The sequence below is a fragment of the Embiotoca jacksoni genome, unplaced genomic scaffold, assembly GCF_022577435.1.
Source record: "Embiotoca jacksoni isolate LCO1_2020_lvr unplaced genomic scaffold, fEmbJac1.0.p SCAF_8, whole genome shotgun sequence".
In the NCBI taxonomy this organism is placed as follows: domain Eukaryota; kingdom Metazoa; phylum Chordata; class Actinopteri; family Embiotocidae; genus Embiotoca; species Embiotoca jacksoni.
The window spans coordinates 13,200,482-13,224,941 of record NW_027185436.1 but is presented as its reverse complement, the minus strand read 5'-3'; the positions used below and the strand labels follow the sequence as shown (position 1 = coordinate 13,224,941).

The 24,460-nt window shown below is 40.1% G+C and overlaps 3 protein-coding genes across 4 annotated transcripts; all 3 read right to left on the bottom strand.

The window, feature by feature from the left end:
* Positions 1-382: 382 nt before the first annotated feature.
* Positions 383-1,698, bottom strand: cldn26 (claudin 26). Its single transcript, XM_069138733.1, has one exon. It carries the CDS (start codon positions 1,418-1,420, stop codon positions 554-556), a length of 867 nt encoding a protein of 288 aa, XP_068994834.1. The 5' UTR covers positions 1,421-1,698; the 3' UTR covers positions 383-553.
* A 1,213-nt stretch (positions 1,699-2,911) lies between these two features.
* lztr1 (leucine zipper like post translational regulator 1) lies at positions 2,912-12,511 on the bottom strand. 2 transcript variants are annotated; one of them, XM_069138609.1, is made up of 19 exons: positions 11,877-12,511; positions 11,721-11,783; positions 11,003-11,059; positions 10,828-10,907; positions 10,623-10,731; positions 10,210-10,293; positions 10,067-10,124; positions 9,834-9,973; positions 9,537-9,738; positions 8,964-9,074; positions 8,737-8,829; positions 8,526-8,642; positions 6,994-7,183; positions 6,733-6,902; positions 6,227-6,510; positions 5,878-6,027; positions 4,437-4,542; positions 4,245-4,325; positions 2,912-3,798 (listed from the first exon to the last, which is right to left on the bottom strand). In XM_069138609.1, the coding sequence occupies exons 1-19, from the start codon at positions 12,026-12,028 to the stop codon at positions 3,682-3,684; spliced, it is 2,364 nt and encodes a 787-aa protein (XP_068994710.1). In that variant the 5' UTR covers positions 12,029-12,511; the 3' UTR covers positions 2,912-3,681. The 2 variants fall into 2 exon arrangements, with proteins under 2 accessions (XP_068994710.1, XP_068994711.1); XM_069138610.1 differs by having other exon boundaries at positions 8,526-8,621.
* Positions 12,512-13,232: 721 nt separating this feature from the next.
* gal3st1a (galactose-3-O-sulfotransferase 1a) lies at positions 13,233-23,247 on the bottom strand. Its single transcript, XM_069138850.1, has 3 exons — positions 22,938-23,247; positions 17,166-17,317; positions 13,233-16,886 (listed from the first exon to the last, which is right to left on the bottom strand). Exons 1-3 carry the CDS (start codon positions 22,941-22,943, stop codon positions 15,737-15,739), a joined length of 1,308 nt encoding a protein of 435 aa, XP_068994951.1. The 5' UTR covers positions 22,944-23,247; the 3' UTR covers positions 13,233-15,736.
* Positions 23,248-24,460: the final 1,213 nt, after the last annotated feature.

Genomic DNA, 24,460 nt, shown 5'->3' with positions numbered 1-24,460 from the left:
AGACTTTTCAAAGCATCAGAAAACACAAACAGCTTTTATGTAATTCCTGTCTACTGTTAGTCAGTTTGGTAGTGACAGCGGGTACCAGTTTTGAAATTTGGTCGAATGCTCCCCGGGTTTAATATACATTATATCAAATATTAATGTTTACTTTTATCATCTTGGTAGATATAAAAAGCAAAGCTTTAATAATTTTACTAAAAGGCTATTATTGACCAATTGGTAAATAAATTGCCCTTCTATCACATTTAATTGAAATGAAAAATACTGCAGTTGCTTATTGTCACATTACTTTAATAAAAGTTTTCCAGTCTCATTTCATTTTCAACACTTGACAATCTTTCTGCTAAACAGAGACAGAAATGTTTGACTTTCAGTAATAAATCGAGCAAGAAATGGGGAAATAGCCATGTTTCATGTTACTGTTTCTGTGCTTCTTCAGAAATATGAAATAGTTCACATCTTATTTCATGATCTCATAAGTGCACAAGCTGACAGGCTTCCATGTGAAGTATATAAATGTGCAGATATTACAAATGTGGCAATATCAAAGCTATAAAACCTCTGTCTTCAGGTAGTGCTGGGTCCTGTGATTCACCTGCGGGCTGTTTGGCACACTTGGTGGCCTCTGGTCGTAGTCCCCCATGCACACAGCTACAAAGAACAGGGTCCCTCCGATGACCAGAGCCAGACCTCCAAACCATCCTGAGAACATTGCCTCCCCATACTCCCACCGTGGCATCACATCAGGGAAACCCTCGTCCCAGAAGTCCACCAGAGTTGTGTAGGCCACAACAGACACAGGTGCCAGAGTGGTGAGCCCCGACACCCAGGACAGCACCCCGCTGAAGATGAGGAGCCCTCTCTTCACGCCAGGCTGCCCCACACACATGTCAACTCCCTCAAGGCCCAGGAAGGCAGCCAATACAGCTAAACCTCCAGTACCTATAGACACTGACATGAGCACCCGGGAGATCTGCAGGTCCATGGGCAGTCCTAAGACGGACTCGTAGGCCTTACACTGAATTCCCACCTCCTCCGTGTAGAGGCACATGTGCCACAGCCCAGAGAACCAGTTCTCCACTTCATTTAGATCAGAGTTCATTGTCTTCCACAGGGGAAGGAAGGTGGTGATCAGAGATGTGACCAAGCCCCCAAACGTCACAAACAGCGCCGTCCTTTGCATAATTTTGGTCGTTAGAAAAACCATTTTCTGCCTCTGTGCTGTGATTCCGCCGCTCAGGTTGATATAACAGGACAAGATATCCAGAGTGGCTGTGTAGCCCGTCCCACGTCCTGGACAGACCTGGACAGCCCACTTCTTCAGCCTCCTTAATAAAATGCACCTGATAAGTGGGAGATAATCTAGGACTGTGGCATGACAACAGACATACTGTGTTTTTTCAGTGTTCAATATCATCACAGAGCACAATGAACTCTGTTTTTAGATGAAACTAGATATGTCCAGTGGGATTCTGGGCTGTGTGTGTGCACAAGACTAAAATGAATGAAACATGAGCAAGCTGGGCATTAGGGTACACACAAAAAGACGAAGAAATGAAAGCATGACTATAAAGGGCTGTTTGTACACGGCTGTGAAATTTAATCCTTTTAAAGTTATTATTTTCTGTTTTGCCAGTGTCACTGTGAGATTTGGGCGTGATTGATTTGATTAAGACAAAAATCAGAGGGGAAGCTTTTGATTTGCCAAGTGTCTCAAGTATCTGGACTATGAATGGCACTTTGTGCTCACTGCAACGGTACTCGAAACCGTCCAAAAGAGTCCAACTCTTTGTGAGTTCCACTGTGGGTCTTTACAGATCTCTAGTATGACTGCCAGCTCACAGAAAACCCAAAATACTGCCTCAGCATTTAGGTCAAACTTTTTTTAACAAAGAAAAAAACAAATAAATTGGTCGAATAAGTCATTCCCAATTGCAAAATTTTCTTAAATCTTTTTCAAATCATACTTGGAGGTTTAAGGTTGACCTGATTGTGTTTAATACTGTAAAAATGCAAGCATTGCAAACAGAATGTGTAAGATGTTGCAATTTATTCAAAAGAATGACAAAATTTTAATTTAGCTCACTTAGGTAAATTAAAATCTTTGCGAGTGTCAAACCTTGTGGAAGCAAAAGGAATTCGGACTCTCAGACAAGGAGCATTGTCTGACCTTATCATCCATAGATCTGTGGAAACTGAAACCACTGAAGGCTAATTTAATGAAAGGTCAAGGATTGACCTTCACTTTTTCCACATAGTCCGAAGGTTACAATATCTTTAGATTATGGCAGCGGTCTGTATCAGTCACACTTTCAGATTTGTATGAGTATTCAGTATTAAAGTATTTATGAATAGTACAACATAATTATAAAGATGTTTGGAAGAAACTATAAGTTCTGACTTTGAAAAACATGTATTTAAATTGCTTACTAGTTTGAGGCACCCAATTTTAATCATCAGCAATCATAAATATTGCAAAGCAGAGATGACAAATGGTTCACTGAGGGGACCATGGCATTTAGAGGAAACTGCATAAAGCCATTGAGGTCAGCTCCATACAGCTACAATGCAGGTATCTCCTCTTTGCTTGGGTAAGTATGGGATTTAAAGGCAATGTTGGTGTGAGAGAATGAAGTCACCTGTCAAGAGAGTCCAGTAGATTTGTGACCTTATATCGACTAAAAAGCATTGTACAACTTTTGCCACATTTCATTGTGCATTGATGAATTACCAAAGGATGACTGTGCAGAAACTTTGATAACATGATGAGGTAGTTTACTGAAAACAGGAGCTAAAGAGTCACTTTGGGATCTCTTGGAAAAGGAGACGTTCTTGTGAGTTTAGCTTTCACTTGTTCTGCATTTTACAAGAAGCTCTGTGAGGGAACATAGACTCTGTATAAAATGACTCGTTTTGTACGAGATTTATTAAGGCTTTAAATACACAAAACCCATTTGGGTGAGTATTTAACAACAGCATAATGATGTCACGAAATACACATTTATATTGTATGGATAAAGACAGTTAGTAATGGTAAGAGATGATTAGTATTAAAACAATGTGTGCCAATGACAATGGCATTAAAACAAATAGCTTTGAGACAGACAGACATTCTAACGATTCTCATATGAGAGTTCCTTACAACATTTAAAAATCCAGGCTTGTTAACTGTGTCAGAGTTGACTGTACAACTACTGATTATGACAGACTTGTATAAATAATCTGATTAATGGCATACTTTGATTACGTTGTTGTTGGATGACTGAGAACCGATATTTTAAAATAACACCTGAACATTTCTAGTTTCACAGGTATGAAACCTAACAGTAAACTTCATATCTATATATAAAAAAAAACAAAAAAAAAACGTAAAAGCAATGCTGAGCAGAATAATGTTTTTTTCTCTGTGCGCAAAATAAATAAAGGAGATCTCAACATAAGAAGGGATTTTAAACAAATTTTAACAATTGAAACTGAGCTAGAATCTGGTTTCTTCAATGATTTGACTCCTTACTGAGATGCAAAGTGAGAAACAAGAACACCTTGTAAATTAAAGGCATCTATTGTACGAGGAATGACACATCCAAGGTCCAGGTAGGAGGGAATGACTAGAAGTAGGTGCAGCAGAGATTTATGGCTTCTGTGAGAGAAGAAAAGAGCCTGCCTCTCAGAGTCGTCCTAAATATCGGAGCCCATCTCAGCACACTGTTTGTCTGATATGTGTGTAGCTAGAGACTCAATGATGTCCAACAACAGCAGCTGGCTGAGAGACCGCAGGTTGGGGAGCTTGGATACCTTTGGGAGGGGAGGAGAACAAAAAATGAAAAAAAATTGCAATAAATTAAGACAATGAGTCAATCAGAGTAAATATGGGGAATAAGCAGCACTCGATTGCTCATGCAAAAAAAGAAAAAGAAAAAAGAAAACGGAAAGCAGCTTAACATAAATATTAACAGCAGAGCTAACACTCCAGTGAAGTAAAGTGAAAATTGAGTGCTTGATTGTTTCTTTGGATAACAAACAATAATCAGAGTGCCACTTTGACCCTCATCGTTATGTGATGAGGTGCTTGTTCAGCCGGCCGGGCTGTAAACAGTCTCCTCTCTACGTAGACGATGGAGGGTAATCCACTAGGAGGCCAAAGGTGACAGTCTCCCACAAAGAAGACAGGACTAGAGGGTTAGCTCAGCTGCAGTGAGTGGGCAGCAAACCCCCAGGGCTCCGGATACAAGCCCACCCACCTTGATGAACTGGTGGACAATAATGTGGAGGCAGTGCTTCTTCATGTCCAGAGCCTGGGTCTTATCTGCCGCCTCCAGAATCTGAGGGGAAAATATTGAGGGACAAGTGAGAGAAGAAATGACTCATTCTGCAAGTAAGGGACAGCGTTGCCCAATTAGGTCACCGCTCCCCCTGAGTGAAAATATAAATACCTGCAGGACATTCTCCACAGTGACGTTCATCTCCAGATTCTGCTTGCAGTAAGCCTGCAGCCTGTTATTGGAAAACCCATAGTAATATGGTGCAGCAAACAGATAGCTGTTTATCAAGAGTCAAGGAAGTGGAAAACATTTTCCTGTGTATGCAACACTCCAGTAACACAAAAGCAAGATTCCCATATGTCTTGACAAAACGTGAATTAGACAGTAAGGTTAAAAAAGTAATTACTGTAATAATAGGAATAATACAACTATTAAAAGCTATTTTTTGTTTTCCTTTGTAAATATTTTTATGAACCACCCTAAAGTGTTCCTAATCTTAGCCACACCATTAGCAATCCCTAATTTGAACTTTCACAAAGCTAATTCCAAAATTTGACCAAAAGATATGCACATTAAAGTTTATACTGTGCATATTTACTGTCTGATATTTCACTGTTGTTTGCTAATCTCCGCAGCATACGACACTGTCCAGATTAGGGCACATGTATCTGTTGTTGCTAATCTCCGCAGCACACGACCCTGTCTCGGGGACAACTCCAGATAGGGGCACATGTATCACAAACGTACAGGCAGTGACTGTTGACGACATCACGGCTCCAGGTGCACAGCCAAGGCTATCGGCATGCAGCCAACTCGTGGCAGACAACACACCGGGCGGAGAGCCAATTGAAGGAAGCCACCACCCCAGAGGAACTGCCTATACAATGTACGATCAAATACAGGAGCCAGGGACAGACAGTCAGTCAGTCAGACTTCGCGAGCTGACACATTCTGTTGTCGTCAGGGACACATAGTCTGGGCTCCTCGCTAGAGATCTGATACTCTGTTGCTTTTATAATAAATGCTTTTGAGACCAGCCGGTTCTCTCCTATTGCCTCATTAAAGAATACGCAGGACTGGGGGCTAACACATATTGGCGTTGTACTAGCATGAGCCCAAAAAGTCCAACAATACCTAAACTGGTTAATAATCTAGGTACGAGTCCCACAGTTCTTTCTTGATGAGCAAGCAGTTTTACCATTAACCTTAGTGGAACTGACTCTACTCAAGAAAAACATATTTCTCTGTAGGAATAAAATGTCTGTATATTTTTAAGAGTCTGAACAAGACAAAAGATACCAAGGCTCCAAGTCAGATATGTTTCAGGTATGTTTACCTCATTTGACAGGTCATCCACCTACCTGGGAGTCTGTTTAGCACAGCTCCTCTTGTTTACCAAAGATTGTATTTTTTGGTTCAAGGAGCAGAAATTGTTTCATTGCAGGGGCTGCATTTTTTTTTTTTTTAATCATGTCGTCTATTCCATAATTTCTTTTCAAAAAGTTTACAAAAAAAATGTCAGACAGGTTTTGAACTGTGTCATTGTAGTGGACTCTGCCTTAAAAAGACTATTATTCTGGAGAACTGATATGAAACAGTTTGAGAAGGATACAGGGAATCCTCTGGAGGCATGTTGACGTCACCGTAGTAGATATAACGCAACATGGACTCAAAGGCCTGCTTACTCGGGACCATCTCACCAATGGATATATTTACCTGGCCATCCTCAGGCATGAAGGAGCGGAACATTGCCTCAAAGTAACTGGGGAATAAAAGTGTAAAATACATCAGTCACATCATTAAGCTGAAATGGACCGTGATTACAAAGATAAGAAAATGTAATTGCATCTTTAAAAGGCAGCTTTTAAGCACTGCCTACAGTCTAAGCAGGGTACAAATATTTAAGAGTCTAACTTGCTCTAACTGCAAAAACCAATGCATAAAATCTGTGCTGCCTATACCTGGATCGGGCTGCCAGTATGGCTTTATGTGCAGGACGCGGGTGACCATCTAGCAGCAGAATAATGTCGCAGAACTCCAGGCCGCCTCCTTCCAGGTAAGCCTTCATGTCCTGCACCAGGGAGGTCCCAATATCTACAGGCTGGTCCGAGTACAACCTGGGGGGAGGCTGCTGCTTTCGCCGCACTATTTCCACTATCAGTGGGGTGGAAAGACGCTCAAACTCTTTTGTCATGATCACCTGGTTATAGTGCGATTCCTTCACCACAAAATTTAGACAGTGTTCCTAGAGAAAGAAATAATTTCTTGGCATTAGTGTCCAAAATAAATTATCCCTTTACTTTTCCTCTGCTTATCTGATCTTACAGAGTAACTTAATACCAGCCTAACTGTTGAGTTTACAGGAGCAACAGATATGAATCTTTAAACCAATGAAGTCAGGGTGAACTGACGACACTCTGAACATCAACCACTGGAGGTCAGTAAAAACAAGGTTTCCTGGATGTACCTTGAGCTGGTCCAGTTGCAGTTTGTTGGCATTTTCACAAACACTCAGAACATTCTGCAGGTCGACAGATGCCTCGATGTACTGCACACACAGCTGCTCCAGCCGGGAAAGCTTAAAACTAAGGGCCAGTTTATATACATCCATGATCAGCAGAACATCCTGGACATGACCTGTGGAGGCAGACAGACAATAAATAATATATTTCTCTTCAGGATTACTAGAGGCACCATCCAAACGTGAGAAACATGAGGAGAGAGCAACCTCTGCGAGGGTACTGGATCTTGTCTGTGTAGAGAAACTGCATTAAGACTTCAAAAGGCTGGGCCTCGGCTTCCCTGATGGACACCTCCAGCAGCGGCTGTGTGCCCGATGGCCTGTTCCCTGCTGGGATATCCCTCGGGCCTCCAGCTGCTCCCTCATCACTCTCCTCACTGCTCTCCTGTTTCGTCTTCTGTAAGACACCAAATTATGCAACACTTTCTCTTTAACATTCGGCTCCGCATATGAAGCAATAACCTCTTACTGTGACAATAGTTTATATAAAAAAAATATAGTGTTCTAATAGTAGCTGTGTTGATTCGGCATCATAACTACAAGCGTGTTTAATTTTTGATCTATTAAAAATACTCAGCGTCTTATATTTATGTTGCTTTAACTGTTCTGTGTAGAAAGATGAACTTAAATTGATGGAAACGATGTGTTAAGACTGGACTGCAGCGGGACCGGCTGCAGAGCTTTCCTGTTGTCACAGATGTCGGAGCTGATTGAGCAGATCAGCAGGACAGCAAGTCAGAACCAGGGACAACATTCAATTTTCAAAATAAAACACCTGATGTTATATGCCATCACTACATTGTCTGCCCCAAAGTCTTTCCAGAAATACAATTTCCTTCTAACAGGCGCCGTATGTGAAATATAGGTTTAAAATAATTATGTGGATGGACGTATTTTTTAGCAGCTAAAACATAGCCAACCGTAATTTACTTCATCTATAGGACAGCACAAAAAAGTAGGAAATAACAAAAATAAACAGAAAACAGTCCCCAAAAAAAAAGAAACAACTTTACTGCATAGTTTACTTATCCACACTCGAAGCACAAAAATGACCAAAATCCCCTGAAACGTTCCCGGTGGATTATGAAGCCACACAGTATGAAACAAAACAACGTCGCAGATGCGATGTTATACACCTTTGCCCGATAAAATCCAGATGTTACAGTAGTTACAGGCATAAGCCAAAAATGTTTGGGGAAAATGATTTTGATAAAGTCATTGGATAAATATTCTGTTTTCAGTTTCCATTTGTACACAGAGTCTGAAGTGAGTTAGTTAATTTTCAAAAAATTTGGTTTTCATATTGATATTGGAAATAGTCTCTTGATTTCCTCTCATGTGCCCAAACAATAGCAGTGGGATGAATACTCAATTTAGCGACAACACTGTGAAACTGTCTATTGCTTAAAATGATCAATACTAATACAGTGATATGTCATAATTGTGCACAGGTGCATCCTCGCTGAACAGGAACATTTCATATGGATGGATCTCCGTTTTCTGCCAGATCAACCTTAAGTTAGTTTACAGCCGCTTGATATTTGAATGGTGACACAGGAGCTGAAGAATAAACCTATAAAATGTCACTACTACTTTTAGATGAGAGGATCATCTGGGAATTTGATGACCTTTATTTCACAATGTTGAATAAATTTGTGTTTTCCTGGTTTTACAGTGGGTGTGACTGTTGAGTGACATCAACTATAAATGCCTCTGCCCATAAATGACGCGGCCCTGACCTGTCGCTGCCTATCCCGAGCCTGCAGGATTTTCTTCCGCAGCCACTGACATCTTGCAGTCACAATGGCGATATGCCCCAAGACTCTCTCCTCCCTCTGTAAACAACAAAACAAGGACTAAGACGAATATGAAGAAACACGTTAGGTGGAAAGTCACCATGTGATTTTAAGCAGCAGTTTAGAAGGTTCACATACAGATATAACAACCCACCTCGCCCAGAATAAACTCCACGTCGCAGAACTGACGGTTCTCCCAAAGTTTGCCATAGTCCTCATGGAGCGTGCACTTTGGGTAGCATGAGAACTGCAAGACAAATAATTTTAACAAAAGTACGTGAACTTGAGACAGAAAGGGATTTTTACCGCAGTGTCCAAATGATGCAAAACATTTAGAGTGAGAGTTGGTATATTTCAGTGGCGAATCTTTTTGACACAGACCTGGAATCTGTACATCTCCCCACTGCGGACATTGTTGTCAACAGTCCCTCCAAAGATGTACATGGCATCTTGGATCACAGCAGCAGCATGGAAGAGTCTCCCACTGGGCATCTAAAGGGGCAAAGACAGAAGACATTCAGCGTCTGTACGGAAGTGTTCAAAAGCATTGTTTAAGAATCTGTAGGATTCACTAACGAATGTGTTTAAAGACACATCCAGGATGACACCACATCATTGTGATTCGCTATAATTCTGGTGTCTAGTAGGAAGAACTAGAAAGCCTGGCGATAGTATGAATCTGTATTTAAATGTAGAATGTCTTCTACATCACAGAATGACTAGTAGCTCAAATCAAAGAGAATAAGAGAATATTGTTGAGAAACTTTTAATAGCTTTTTACACATATTTTGTCTGATTAAACACTTGCAAGTACAGTAATGGAATGGATGGAAATTACAGGACCAACATGGTCTGGTTTAATAATTCAGCCTTTTATAAAAACATATTTGTGATATCTTTTATACCCCTCCACATCTATTGACACAGTTCTGTGTAAATACATTTGGTTCATACCTCACTGTCGAGGCTGGGTTGGATCACCTCCCAGGTTTGAGAGTCCACGTCATAGCAGTGCAGCTCATTGGGCAGAGTGTTGTCAGCAGCACCTCCAAATACATAGAGGTGGCGGTCAAAGGCGACCATAGTGTGTCCATAACGCCTCTGGGGAGGCGGAGGGGAGCCCCGCAGTAAATGTTCCGTTGGGATACGTGTCCACCTGGGAAGATGGAGTCATGAGTCCCATGTAACACTGGTAACTATGGAATAAGTAATTGAGATGTTATGTGAGATGTAAGGCGAGGCTTTGCTCACATGTGGCCTTTGAACTCAAACTGAAAGAGGTTATTTGTAATCTTGGCTCCACTCTGACCAGAAAACACGAACATCTTATCCCTGCAGACAGCGACAGGGAAGTTGCAGCAAGAAGGGGGAATCTCACCACTCTGATCGATCTGATGGAGACAAAGGCAATGGAAAGACATCAACACATGCAGCTTTTACTCATAACAATATTACCTTTAAATATGGGGATGAATTATACTAGCCTCTTCCCAGCATGCATGTTCTCGATCCTGCAGACTGATGGTCCACATATCGTTCAGCCTACACATAGAGAGAAAATATCAATCAAGAATCTGCACAAAGATGAATGAGAGGATGTGACTAAAGAAAACATCATTAGACCTACCTGGCATTTCCGTCATAGCCAGCGAATATCCACAGCTTATCACTGTAGACTGTGGCTCCATGTGCAGATCTAGCCACTGGCAAGCTACAAGAGAGACAAAGGACTCATAAATATTTGTGTGGATTTTATCTCCCATTCAACCAAAAGTTGTTTGATTGAAGAAACACAAACATGGTAAGAAAACACAAATTAAGCTCATGAGTATGTGTTTGATTCCCTCAGTGTAATAAAATTTGTATTCATTTCTGTTTCTCAGCTTTTTAATGCATTGTAGTTGATTTGTATTATTCACATTAAACACAAGTTTGTTTTTAGAAAAAGAAACACTTTGAACAATCCTTCCCTGGCTTTAGAACAAATGATATGAAAATCTATGCAAGAAATGAAACTTAAAAAAAAAAAAGACATATTACCTTCCCTCCACTTTCCACTCAGTCCATTGTCCTGTAGCAAACTTGTACTCGAAAAGGTCATTCTTATTTTTCAGGTTTGAATTTGAGTAGATATCTCCAGTGTAGCCCCCTGAAGTAGTCAAACATTATAGGTATACCATTTGAGTCTGAAAAGGGAGGAATAAAAGACATTGGTTTTGAATAAAGTAAGTTTAAAAGAAGTTACCAAAAACGAACATGCTGCTGCCATAGACCACAGCTGAGTGGTGATATCTGGGGGCAGGAGGAGTTCCAGTGGTGAAAGCTCTGTAAAATACATTATAAACAGGTGTTAAATCATATTTTACAGTCTATCTGAATATTTCTTATGGATGGTGTATTAAGAGAGGCTGCAGTCTCACCGACACCATGAGCAGTCCTTCACATCAAAGCGAAGTAAATCATTCAACATGTTCTTCCTGTTGGATGACACAGAATTGTAACATACCGTACAAGAAGGACTAATCAGCGTCTAGTAGCAGTAGTGAAATGTAACATTTATTTAATCACTACACTTAATTATATAAAAAAAAATACTTTTTACTCCACTACAGCTGTAGTTACTTTTCAGAATACATTTTTAAGCAAGATACACGATTTAAAGCCCCCCCCCTCCCCTTGGATTCACTGCAAAATGTCAAAAAGCTGAAAAGAGCTCTGAGCTCGTTTACTTTTACATTGTTCCTACAAAACTGCCACGCTGCCAACATACAACGACCTTATTGAATCCGATGCATATTAAAACTAGCAACACATCAAGTAGTTAAAATCATCTCAACCTCAAACATCTACAACAGTAAAACACACTTGAATTCAACAGTCATATTAATCCAAAAAAAACATCACATAACAGTAAAACACTGACAAGAGAACATTCACCGCGGAGCGTGTACTTCTACTTTTGGTGCTTTTAAGTACATTTTGCTGACAATACTTCCGCCGAAGTGATGTTGTGAATACATTTGCAAAGTGGAGGTGTTTCACAGTGCGCACTACGTGTACTTTCACTCGAGTTAAAAAAAAAATAAAAAAAAAAGGACCCGACTACTTCTCCCACCGCCGCCTCGCAGCAGTACTCACCCATTGTCTCCCCCAAACACGTATATGGCATCCCTGTACGCCACAACGGTGTGCTTGCTGCGCCTGTATGAAACCACACGACGTTCAGGGTGAGCAGAGGACAGTAAACACCAGCGACCGCGTTTCCTTACTCATTGATGGTCAACGCGGCAGTACCTTGCTCCGACAAACTCATCACACGGTGGGAGTCTTCTCCAGCGATGAACGGTCTCAAACGGGCCAAAGTTTAGCGTCAGATACTCCACGCTGTCAGAGCAGCTGTGGTCGAAGTCAACACTCGGGGCCACTTTAGTTGATTTACAGGACATTTTTTGCTAACTCATCCGGGCTGAATGCGGTCTTCAGGGCCGCTCGTCCGCAGGGACGTCCTCGCTTAACGACATCGTTGAAGACATTCCTCCGGCGTGAGAGAGCTCAAAGTGTTTTTCTTGCCGCCGCTAACTCAGGCGTGGCGTCGGCACGGCCCCCGTGCAGACAACACGAAAAAGACACCTTTCGGTCTTCCGGGCTAACAGTTAAGCTACGAGCAATGCTTTTAACAACGTAGCTTCGTGCTACTGCTACGCTGCAAAAAAAAACAAAAAACAAGCAACTGTTAAAGCGAATGAAAAGTAAGTGGATGGCAGCGAAAGGTACACTACAACACGCGTAAGAGCATCTGCTCAACCGGTTCGGTTCCTCAGCTGGTATGTACACTTACTGTAAGCTCGCAGCAAGGTATCAGCCACGAAAAGTAAAGGAGCAAAACAAGTGCTGCCATTAAAGAGCACAGTTGGCCAAACACGCCCCCGCGAAACTGGTCAGTACTTCACTTCCTGTTTTGTTGTTGGGGGGGGGGGGGGGGGGGGGGCGGGAGGAGGGGAGAGATTGTACATCATTGTGGTTATAACCTAATGAAAACCAAATAGAAAAAAAAACAGTGAAGGTATGTCTTTTCTTTATAATGATGATAATAATAAAGGGGTTTCTTTTGAAGTTTTTGGCTTACTATTGCTGCTTTTTTTTTTTTTTTTTTTTTTTTTTTTTTTATTAATCATTGCCACTTATTCATATTTGGTTATTTCATAGTGAGTGAAGCAGCTACATTAATTATATGAGTGTCACAGAGCGTGGTTAACATTATTAGTTCGACCTTTACCTCTCCTGCTTCTACATTTTTTAAATATATACAATGAAACAATTGTATTGTTTGTACTTTATCCGATGTGATTAACTGAGACATATAATGCTGTAATCAGCAAAATCAAATTCTTTTCTTTTCATTACCACTCACCACTTCGCCACTTTATAGAAGTTGCTCAGTGAATAGACCTACCAGTGTGTCGAAGTGTACAGGCTCAACCTTCAACTTCATGTCTTTACAGCAGTATGTAAGTACAATGCAATACAAGGTTATAATGTTATATTATTAATATATAATGTTATCCTCTATCCAAATATTAGGAAATTGTTGAAAATGGGGGGGGGGGGGGGGTTGTGGGGGAAAAAAAAAAAAAAAACAACAACTCACTCTTGGATTTCTCACATTTTATTTTTACCACAGTAAATCGCAGTGGATGTAATTAGGATTCTCTAGCAAAATAAAAACTGCTTTAATGGGTCCATGGAGAACTGCTGCAGCTTTGGTGTAGTATCTGCAATTTAAGCTCATTTAAACAGTTTTCCATTCATAAGTGGCCAACAGCTGATTAAGAACTAGTGATTTAACTTAGTCCATAATTTCAATAAGAGATCAGTTTCATCTTATGCAAATATGTTGGGAGGTCATATACTGTACATCCATACACAATAAAACCAGAACAATCTTACTTACATATAGCAATAACGATGAAACAGACAGTCACAGATAGAGAGGAAGCTGACTTTATGAACTGGGCTTTTTACACATGCAATATTACATTTCACTTTATTTTGAAAGTAAAAAGATGATCACATATTGCTGGTAGCAATGGGGGATTTTATGGAGGACAAAATCAATAAATAACAGATAGATGGAACAATAATTTGTATCTATTATTAAATAAAAACAAAATATTGAAGCATACAGAATAAATTATATATTGGTTAATGGACACAAATGAAAAAAAAGAGGAGAAACATCATTGTTGCATTTCTCAGTGACTGCAGGTTATGCTAATAAGGATGCATAAACACATGTAGGTAGTGTTCAACACTGTTAGTCACTGTCATAGTACTGTCACTGTACATTTTTAAACAGGATTTACCTTACTGGCTGACAATGATTTTTTTTTTTAAATTTTGGCTCACTTCATAAGTTCCACCACATTGTCAATGTACCTGCCAAATGACTAGCAAGAGAGTATATGTTGTTGAGGATTAACATCGTGATTTCAGCAGAAAGAAGAGAATTGGCTACAACTGCAAAGGGCCCTGGAGAAGCAAAAATGAACACTTAGCAGAAAATTCAACATATATTGTAAGCAATAAAAACTGACAAGCAAAGTAAAGGAATAAGGTAAGTCGTTTTACTCTTGCATAATGCTTTTCCTTTTAATTTATTGACTTCTTTGCATATTATTTATTAGACCTTTCATGACAGAAATGGTGACGTAGCACAAAAGGAATTTCACATGCGTAATTAATAACATTAATGATGACAAAATTTGATTTGGAAATAGCAGCTGTGATTGTTATTAGTTGAACTTGTGTTTCCCTGTTATAATAAGTGAACATGTCTGATATTACAAAGGTGTGTATTTGCTCACTTATTTAAAAAAAAACTTCTTAAATTTATTTTTAGTTATGGCCGATTTTGTCCTCCATGGACAGTGAAGTGAGATGCAATGTTTACATTCACTATTTTTAGCCCTTGGTGGGGAATCAGTCTCCGAGAACATAAACGCTTGAACTTTGTGGGATGGACACCAGAAAGCTGGATATTATTGTGTTTAAAATTAAATACCATTCTTTCCACGTCTTCAAACAACCTAAAACAAATTGGCAGGAATAGCACCGCTGGTTCCTTATTCTGTCAAAGGGCTTAAAAATTACTCCTGAAATTCAACGTTCACTGAACTTCTCTATTCCTTCAATGTGTACAGCGAGATGTTGGAGATGTTCTACCAGTCTGTTGTGGCCAGTGCATTGTACTTCGCTGGGGTCTGCTGGGGGAGCAGCATTGGAGCCGGTGACACCAACACACTTAACAAACTGGTTAAGAAGGCCGGCTCCATCATCGGCTACAAACTGGACAGCCTGGAAAAGGTGGTGGAGAGGAGGACGCTGAACAAACTATTGTCCATATTGGATAATCCTGTCCACCCTCTCCACCACCTGCTGCAGGGACAGCGGAGCACTTTCTCTAAAAGATTCCTCCAGCTCCGCTGTCACAAGGACAGATACAGGAGATCATTCCTGCCCACTGCAATAAGACTGTACAATAACTCACCTCTGGCAAAATCCATCACAGTACAATAACACTGTTGACTGTGTTTCTTGGTTTGTTGTATATAATATATATAGATATATAATGTACTGTATATACTGTGCATTTTATATTTTTTACTGCTATTTACTGCTATTTTATTGCTTTTCTATTATTCTATTCTATTCTATTATTTTATTCTATTGTTTCTATTATTATCTTATTGCTTCTGTATGCTGCTGTAGCGAAAAAAATGTCCCCTCGGGGATTAATAAAGTAAATACCTACCTACCTACCTATTAGAATAGGCTCACATCTGAGAGTAAGAACTTTTTAATGTATGTTTGAAAGTTGACTCACAAACAGAAAACAATATAAGCTTTGTCTGCATGTAATAAACTGGTTCACTATTTGTAGCTTGTGAGGTCAACAATATTTTTTTTCTCGAGCACTCATCAGATACATCACAGTGCACAATCATAGATGATACAAACACGTGAATCGGGATACGTTTCAACAAAATGAGACAGGAAATGTGACGGAAACCTTTAACCTCTCATACAATCAGCCAGATAGGTTTCTCCTCTTTTAGTGCAGTCTTTCAGAGTTCAATTGGCCCTTCTTGTTCACGTCACCAGTTAATGATATCTCGGACATGGCCCCAAAGCTTGGTGATCCACAGGTTCACCCCGAGCTCTGTCAGGTATTGAATCTCCGGCATCAACATCTTACGGCACAACTTCCGATGTGCTTTGTCCACGTTCTTCTTTAGGTTGTAGCCCATGATAGACTTCTCTCCGATTGGCTGCCAGGGCTGCATGGCTGTTTCTTGGATGCTACCGGCTTCCACAGCATGGCCTCCCTCAATGCAGATAGATGCCATCTCCTTGTTCCTCCTCCTGAGCTCTGCCACATCTTCAGCCATACGCTGCCGTCCATATGCATCTACCTTCTTCCAAAATGTTTGGTTGAAACGCTGATATAGCTTCCAGTCAATAGCATTCCACTCAAGGGCCCTGGCCCTCAGCTTAGGAGTAAGTTTTGACACAGTGGATCCTTTGCGGGCATTGAGCTTGAAGAAGAGTAGGTCATCCATCTCCCAGCAGAGGGCATCCTTCAGCAGGATGAGTGATTCTTCAAAGTATTCCACCAACATGCCCAGCTGAAAACGTTCAGTGATGAGTTTGATTCCTTCTTCTACCCGCGGGTCGTCCGGCTCCAGAGTGTTGTCCTGTCCAAAGTCAAAGAACAGTAGATTCTTGAGGTAGAAAGAGTTGAAGCCTTCTGGATCAAAGTAGGCATGGGGGTCAAGTAGGAACTCGGTCAGCTTGTCATCACCTGTTATCTTCCAGGTAAAAGGCACCAGTCGGCCAAAGTAGTGAAAAGATGACTCAAAAAGCTCTGCAGGGTCTCGCAGAATAGTGATGTAGGATGTGTCCAAAGGCAGCAACTTGTCTATTTCAGGTGCATTGAAACGCATGTGATTACAGATAATATTGAAGCACATTCCAGGTCTATAGTCCTTAACCTGGGAGCGCTGAAAAAGAGATGGATAGAAGAAGTCATTTCGGCTGTCAGGGAAGGCAAATTTGAGCCGATGTTTCTCTCCAAAGCGGAAAAGGATGTTGAGGAAGGTGCTGCTGGCTGTTTTGTGCGTCTTCATGAACATAATATCCACTTTAGGAGGACAGGTCTGCCCTGGGTTCTTCTGTGAACTGTTGCTGGTTGGTTTGGAGTGGAGCTGGGATGGACGGTGGGCACAGGAGTAAGGTACTGGAACCCTACAGAGAGGAAAACCAGAAAAGGATAAATGTGAGATTTGGTCTGAATTTGGTTTCACACAAAAAAAGAAAAAGCAACAAACCAGCACATTTGAGAAGCTAGAAAAATAGTTGGAAGTTTGTTTGACAAGGGATTCAAATTCTTTTTTTTCTGTCAATCAACTAATCGTTTAATTAAAAAAAAAAAAAAAACAGTATTTTCAGAATAAATTTGATACATTGTCTGTTTTACATGATGGTTTCTGCAGAACACATGTACTCCAGCATTATGAGTCTTACTCGGGCAGACTGAGGTGGATCTGCGGGGTGGACAGGCAGTAAAGAAGGATCATACAGCTGGTCAGGAGGGTACCCAGGACCAGGCCTTTGCACATGGACCTCCACTGCCTCCTTTGCTTACCAGCCATGGTCCAGCAGAGTTGAAGGTTACCCTAAAAACAACAGAACAAATCTCATCACCATTTTATTGATCATCACAATTATATTGTATATAATATATATAGATATATACTGTACTGTATACACTGTATATACTGTGCATTTTATATTTTATATTTTTACTGCTATTTTACTGCTATTTTATTGCTTTTCTATTGTTCTATTATTATCTTGTTGCTTCTGTATGCTGCTGTAGCGAAAAAATTTCCCCTTGGGGATTAATAAAGTAACTACCTAACCTAACCAAACCTAACCTAACAATAGGTTCCATTTATCTCAAGTTAAATATCAGCAAAGAATGTTCTCTGCTATTCAGAAGCAAGCCGTTACATTAGACAACACTTTCAATGATTTATTTAGATCGTAAAATTAAATGTAATGTGACTCCATAGGTCACTATCTTTATTCTCTGGTTTCTCCAGGAGTGGACACAAAAACATGAACACCTGTAAAATACCATGCACTGCACTGTAATAGCTTGTGACAGTGAGGTGATAGCAATAATGATGAAAGGTAGTATTTAATACACTTGGTTTGCATTATTTAATAACAATGTCCACTGCTTTAAGCTTTGGCAAGGATATTGTTACAGAACTTTTATTCAATTCTTGGAGTAATATTCATTCTTATGAAATGGACTTCTCCTTTATAGGAACATCGATGTCCCAGCTGTACTGACAGAGGAAATTAAACTGGTGATTCTCTAACAGCAGCACCACATGCGATAACTTTTACGTGCATTACTGTAATGTCATCGGGTGGACCATAATTTAAGGTGCTCGAGAATAAGAGCTCACAGGTAAGTACATTTTCAGTGCATTTGACACTGTCCCAGATAACCTCATTGCAATTTGGCAGTCCATTTCATAAACACTTTAAACACTGAGTGTTGTTAAAATTGTATGGTGAGCTACAAAATGACATACTTGTGGCCTGAGGAAATGAGCAACCTTGTGTTCCTCAGCTGCCTCAAAAAATAAATAATGCACTACTGTGGAAAGTGATATTGCATTCCCCCCTGCAGACTGCGGTAAGATGAGCCTCCTGCTGACTCAGCTTCATAAGTAACAAAGAAACACTCGCCACCTGGAATTTGTAGCCTTATGTGACCCAATGTGACCTCAATACACAGCCGGGGGCAAGGAAACACACATAATGTAGGGCACATTTGTTTCAACTTTTATTGGCCTTTCAAAGAAAAAAATATTTTGAGATTATCAACATTAACCGTAAGTAAATATTCTTTTTACCTATTTGTCATTTTACTCGTAAGACCTGTCATATGTTTCAGCCAGTGGTGGAAGACATATTCAGATCCTTTCCTAAAATGTAAGTATCAATACTACCATCTAAAAATCATTCCCTTAACTATAAGTACAGACATATTATTAGCACAACAAAATATCAATTGTAAAATAGCCCCTTACTGTGGATCGACTTCTAATTACATTATATACATTTCAGTTTAGTGCACTGGCTCCCAACCTGTGGTTTGGGCCCTTCCAAAGTGTTACAAGATATATATGGCTGATTCTGAGATGAATAATATTAAATATTTGACTTATATTTTACTTATATTTGCCTTTAACAATGCATTCTAATTTATCTATTTTATTACCGCAACCTTAATCTGCAGTGTAACCACCAACTACAGTTGTCAAATAATACAGTATTTCCCTCTAAATTGTAAGGGAGTATGGATCAAAAAAGTGGGATATGGTATGATACAAATATAGAAGTACAAGTGCCTCAAAATTGTACTGAAATAGTACTTGAGTAGATGTACTTTCTACAACAAGGTAACCTAGAGTGTAGACAGATGTTGGTCTGCATCACTCAGCAGACACCTGCAGCTGCACTGCTCTTCATGGGCTGAAACGTTTCAGATTGTTGGAACATCACTGAACGGAAAACTTACAGACTGTTTTGGCCTTCTGGAAGCAGTCCACAGCAGGCGTTAGGCCAGCGTGGGACAGCTCCCTGTTGTGAGGGCAGTAAATTGCCTGCTGCGTGCTGCAGCTTCCAAGATGCAAATGAACGCTGTGCCAGAAATGTTTGAAAGCCATGTTTCTGACGTAGTGTCAGTTTTTCTGATGCCATTGCTGTAAAAGTAAGTCACAGCAAACGACATCCCATCCACCTATAGAAATGATAATCTCATATGTCATTTCTGAAGCCCATGAGTGTTTAATTTCCATTAGACTGTAGTATTTCAGATTTATAAATGTGTCTTCTATGTTTTCATTGAAAATATATCTTGATGGAAATAGATATGGCATCATGAGTTCTTTTATTAGTAAAGTTATTGTAATGTGGTAATGCCATAACGATTTTTCAAAAACATCAGCCTTCAAAAGTAATAATACGAGGAAAGGAATTTTTTTTTCAATATTAGTTTCTTCAACAATTGTATATCTGTTACTATTTTGAAGGCTTGCTAGACAAAAAAATTTAGATGAAGAACTTTCTGCTTCAGAAGTAAGGCGAGGCAAGTTTATTTGTATAGCACATTTCAACAACAAGGCAATTTAAAGTGCTTCACGTAAAACCATTAAAAGCATCAAAACATCAGGCAAAGGAAAAGCAAATTTAAAAACAATTAAGAACATTGATCAAAACATTAAAAAGTCATTAAAACATTAAACAAGCTAAAAAAAAAATAGAATAAAAGTTGCAGTGCAGTTTAAGAAATGAAATACAGTAATAAAATGCAGAAATGCAGGAAATTGATTAACATTCTTGAGTCTGGTTCAATTGAAGGCAGCAGCAAACAGAAAAGTTTTCAATCTTGATATGAAGCAGCTGAGAGTCTCAGCAGACCTGCAGCTTTCTGGGAGTTTCTTCCAGATATGTGGAGCAGAAAAACTGAACGCTGCTTCTCCATGTTTAGTTCTGACTTTGGGAACAGAAAGGAGACCCGTCCCAGACGACCTGAGGGGTCAGGATGGTTCATAAGGTTGCAGCAGATCAGAAATGTATTTTGGCCCTAAACCATTCAGTGCTTTATAAACCAACAGCAGGATTTTAAAGTCAATTCTTTGTTGGACAGGAAGCCAGTGTAAAGACTTCAGAACTGGAGTGATGTGATCCACTTTCTTGGTCTTAGTGAGGACTCAAGCTGCAGCGTTCTGAATCAGCTGCAGTGTTCTGATTGACTTTTTACAGAGACCTGTGAACACACCGTTACAATAGTGGAGTCTACTGAAGATGAATGCATGGACAAATTTTTCCAAATCCTGTTGAGACATAAATCCTCTAATCCTTGATATATTCTTCAGGTGATAGTAGGCTGATTTTGTAATTGTCTTGATATGGCTGTTCAGATTGAGGTCTGAATCCATAACTACACCTAGATTTCTGGCTCAGTTTGTGGTTTTTAACATCAGTGATTGAAGCTGAGTGCTGACTTTCAATCGTTCTTCCTTGGCCCCAAAATCAATTATTTCTGTTTTATCTTTGTTTAATTGAAGAAAATTTTGTCACATCCAGTTGTTGATTTGTTCAATGCATTTACCCAACCCTTGTATGGGATTATAGTCCCCTGGCGATATAGTTATGTAGATTTGTGTATCGTCTGCATAATTATAATAACACACTTTGTTTCTTTCCATAATCTGAGCCAGTGGAAGCATGTAGATGTTGAACAGAAGAGGCCCCAGAATTGAACCTTGGGGAACACCACATGTCATTTTAGTCCGCTCTGATGTGTAATTAGCTACAGACACAAAGTATTCTCGGTCCTTCAAGTAGGATTCAAACCAGTTTAGTGCTGTGGCAGCAGGTCCCACCCAGATTTTTAGTCTGTCCAGTAGTATGTCATGGTCGACCGTGTCAAATGCAGCACTGAGATCCAGTAATACTAAGACTGAAATTCTGCCACTGTCTGTGTTTAAATGGATGTCATTGAAAACCTTAACAAGAGCAGTTTCAGTACTGTGGTGCTGTCGAAAGCCTGACTGGAAGACATCAAAACACTTATTTACGGCCAAGAAGTTATTCAGCTGTTGAAAAACCACCTTTTCAATTATTTTACTTAAAAATGGGAGGTTTGATATTGGCCTGTCATTTTTCATTGTTGCGGAGTCTAAATTAGCCTTTTTTAGGAGTGGTTTGATAACTGCAGTTTTTAGGGCTTGTTGGAAGACACCTGAGAGAAGGGATGTGTTTACAATTCATAAAAGATCAGTGGTCATGCAGTTTGAAATATTTTTGAAAAAGGCTGTTGGTATAATATCCAAGCTTCAGGAAGAGGACTTCAGATGTTGTATAATGTCTTCCAGACTTCCATGGTTGATTGAATGAAATTGTGTCATGATATTTGAATGGATATTATTTAGAGACGGGGACAACACATATCCTGTGGTTGGTGTGGAGGCATTTACTGCTTGTCTAATTTTCTGTATTTTGTCAGTAAAAAATGAGGCAAATTGATTGCATGCCCAAGTGGATTGGAGCTCAGCAGCTACTGACACTGGAGGGTTTGTTAGCCTGTCGACGGTAGCAAATAAGGCGCGTGTAATAACTGAAGTTATTATATTTTTGTCCATAATCATGTTTTTAAATCAGTGTATGCTGAACTATTTTATGTGAGGATTGTGGAATTGTTGGGTTCCTCTGTATAATGTTGTAAAGTTCTGTTGTAAGGACTTTAATATGTTAAGTGCCATGAAATAACTTTGATTTGGCACGATATAAATAAAATGTAATTGAACTATAATAACGGGACCTTTTGAAAAATCCAGACTTAATCCCACTTGAGTCTAAAGTAAGGTGTTCTTTTGTGATGTCATTTATTATTGATTTTTGGATTTAGACCAGCTTTGGGTTATGGTTTAAGGTGGAGCTCTGAAAGCTTCATGTTTGTGAGTCACTGTGTGGCTATTGGTCCTGACTGAATTATAGAGCTAACATTTATGGTTCAGTGTTATCATCAAAGCATTAAACAAACACTATTCTCCAAACACAGCTAATTGAGCCATTTCCCCTCTTTGTCTGGACACCATGAAGCATGTGAGAGGCAACTTTGATGGGAGATATTTGGGACAAGAACAGTTCAGGTGGAGAAGTTTGACTGAAAATGTAAAGTGACATTTTCTCTCCTGTATATTCCTGCAATAATTTATTAACCCGAGATCTTATTGGACAAGTAAAAAACTGTTATTTGTAAGGTTGGTTGACATGAATGTTTGTATAAGTTGTCTCCAAAAAGCGCCTTATAACCTCAATGTATGTCCATGTAGGATGTATATTAGTATAACTTTGTCCACTATATTGAATGTCCACACCAACTCAACAGGGGCAATGGCATAGCTCACATTCAGCCTGAAAATGTTTTCCCTAAGGTTTGCATAGCTGCAACCCAAAGACAGATTTATTTTTTCTGTTTTGGTAGAAACTGAGTAGATGGAAACTAAGATAGTTTTTTAGAATAAACATTAAAAGTGAAGAAGGCAAGATTTAGGATTGAGCTGAACAGTTGAAGGTGTCATTCAAGATCTTGTTTGTCCTAACATACAATGATAAGATTTACCAACATTACAAAGCACACAATAAGATAATTGTAAAAAGAGATACAATCCAAGTCAATCAAAAGACTGAAGAAGAATTTCTTACCCTCATGCATGAATCCAAAGAGAAACTAATTGATGTGTTTCTGGCGCAACAGCATTTTGTCCATCCACTTCCAGATGATCAAAACCGCCTACTGCTGTTCTTATGTCGGATCTTGACATACACATTCCCAGCGCAGTACCGCGCACCCCTAATCACATGTCCAGTGTCACGGAGCTCATTCATCTGGTTGCTGTTCGTCTTCTCCTCTTTCTCTCCTGGCTCACTGCGTGCACACCTGATGCCTGCCACCTCCCCCCTCAATTTTCAATTCCAAACGTGCTCTTGCCGGATAAAGCACTGCAGGGACGCCCATCTAGCCTCTTGTGACGTCAGGGTGTCTGTCAGGGGACATGCACTTGTCAGTGAGTGTAAAAGAGAAGGGGGGGGGGAGGGTAAAGAAGGAGGGAGGAGAGAGGCTGTATAGTCCCTGTTCTGTGTCTACATACAGAGGGCTATTGAGTGTAGACACTGGAGTCTGAGCTGCAAGCTGATAGGAGGAGTGGAAAACAGCATAAAAAGAACAAATGCAGAAATCCAAAGCACAAAGGCTCTAATTGTACCAGTTGATCAAGACTGCTCTATGTATTGTTTGAAATGCTTATTTAGCAAGCTGTGTCTATATGTGTGGCAGGAGAAATGTACACAAACAGCAATTACATTTTTTTCCACAACAGATCAGACAATTATCTGAACAAACACAGCCTGAGCTGTCATGAGACGATACTGGGTATAATCTTTCAAAAACAAACAAATTCTTTCCCATTTACAAAGGATTCATCTTTTCTCTCAGTAATGATTCCTTGCAATTTATGCATTAAAAGCTTTCCAGATTTGAACGCTGAGATATGTACATAAGGATATACAGTACACATGGTATCTTATGCTTTTGAAACTGCCGCCCTCACTAGTCTCTTGAGCAAGACAGCAGAGACATTTCAGTGGAGAATAAAATGAACATTTCACCATGACTGGAGTCCATTTAGCTCTGTGTACCAGAATGTGGCAATATGTAGTCACAACGTCTCACCCAGTACAGTAGGCCCCGATTGCTGGGAGGCGCACTGGATCTGTGCTGCTCATCCCATACGCGTCATCTTCGGGCACGACAGTGACCCTTTTGTTCAGCAGGGAGGGCCTTTGCCAGCAGGCACCCAGAGTGCCAGGCTGAGACCCGAACTGGGTGGGCATGTGCGGAATGCATATCTGGGTGCGAGGGGAGGAAGGAGAGGGGGCGGGGAGTGTCACAAGCTCGTGCGAGGAGACTGAACAGTGTGGGGCATGACTAGCTTGGCCTTTGATCCGCAAGATCACAGCACCATCTCAGAGGGCAGAGGGGCTTCTGCTCCTTCGTCATCAACACCCACTGCTAAACTGTGGACCAATCAGTGAAGACTTCCAACCAACAGCAGCAGACTCTGCCCAATGCACAGATGTGAACTTTTAGGCCTCGTGGTACAAATACTATTTCCAAGTTTACAGCATATCTGAGGCCAGCTCCATAAAGAGACTAGTGGCTTCCTCGA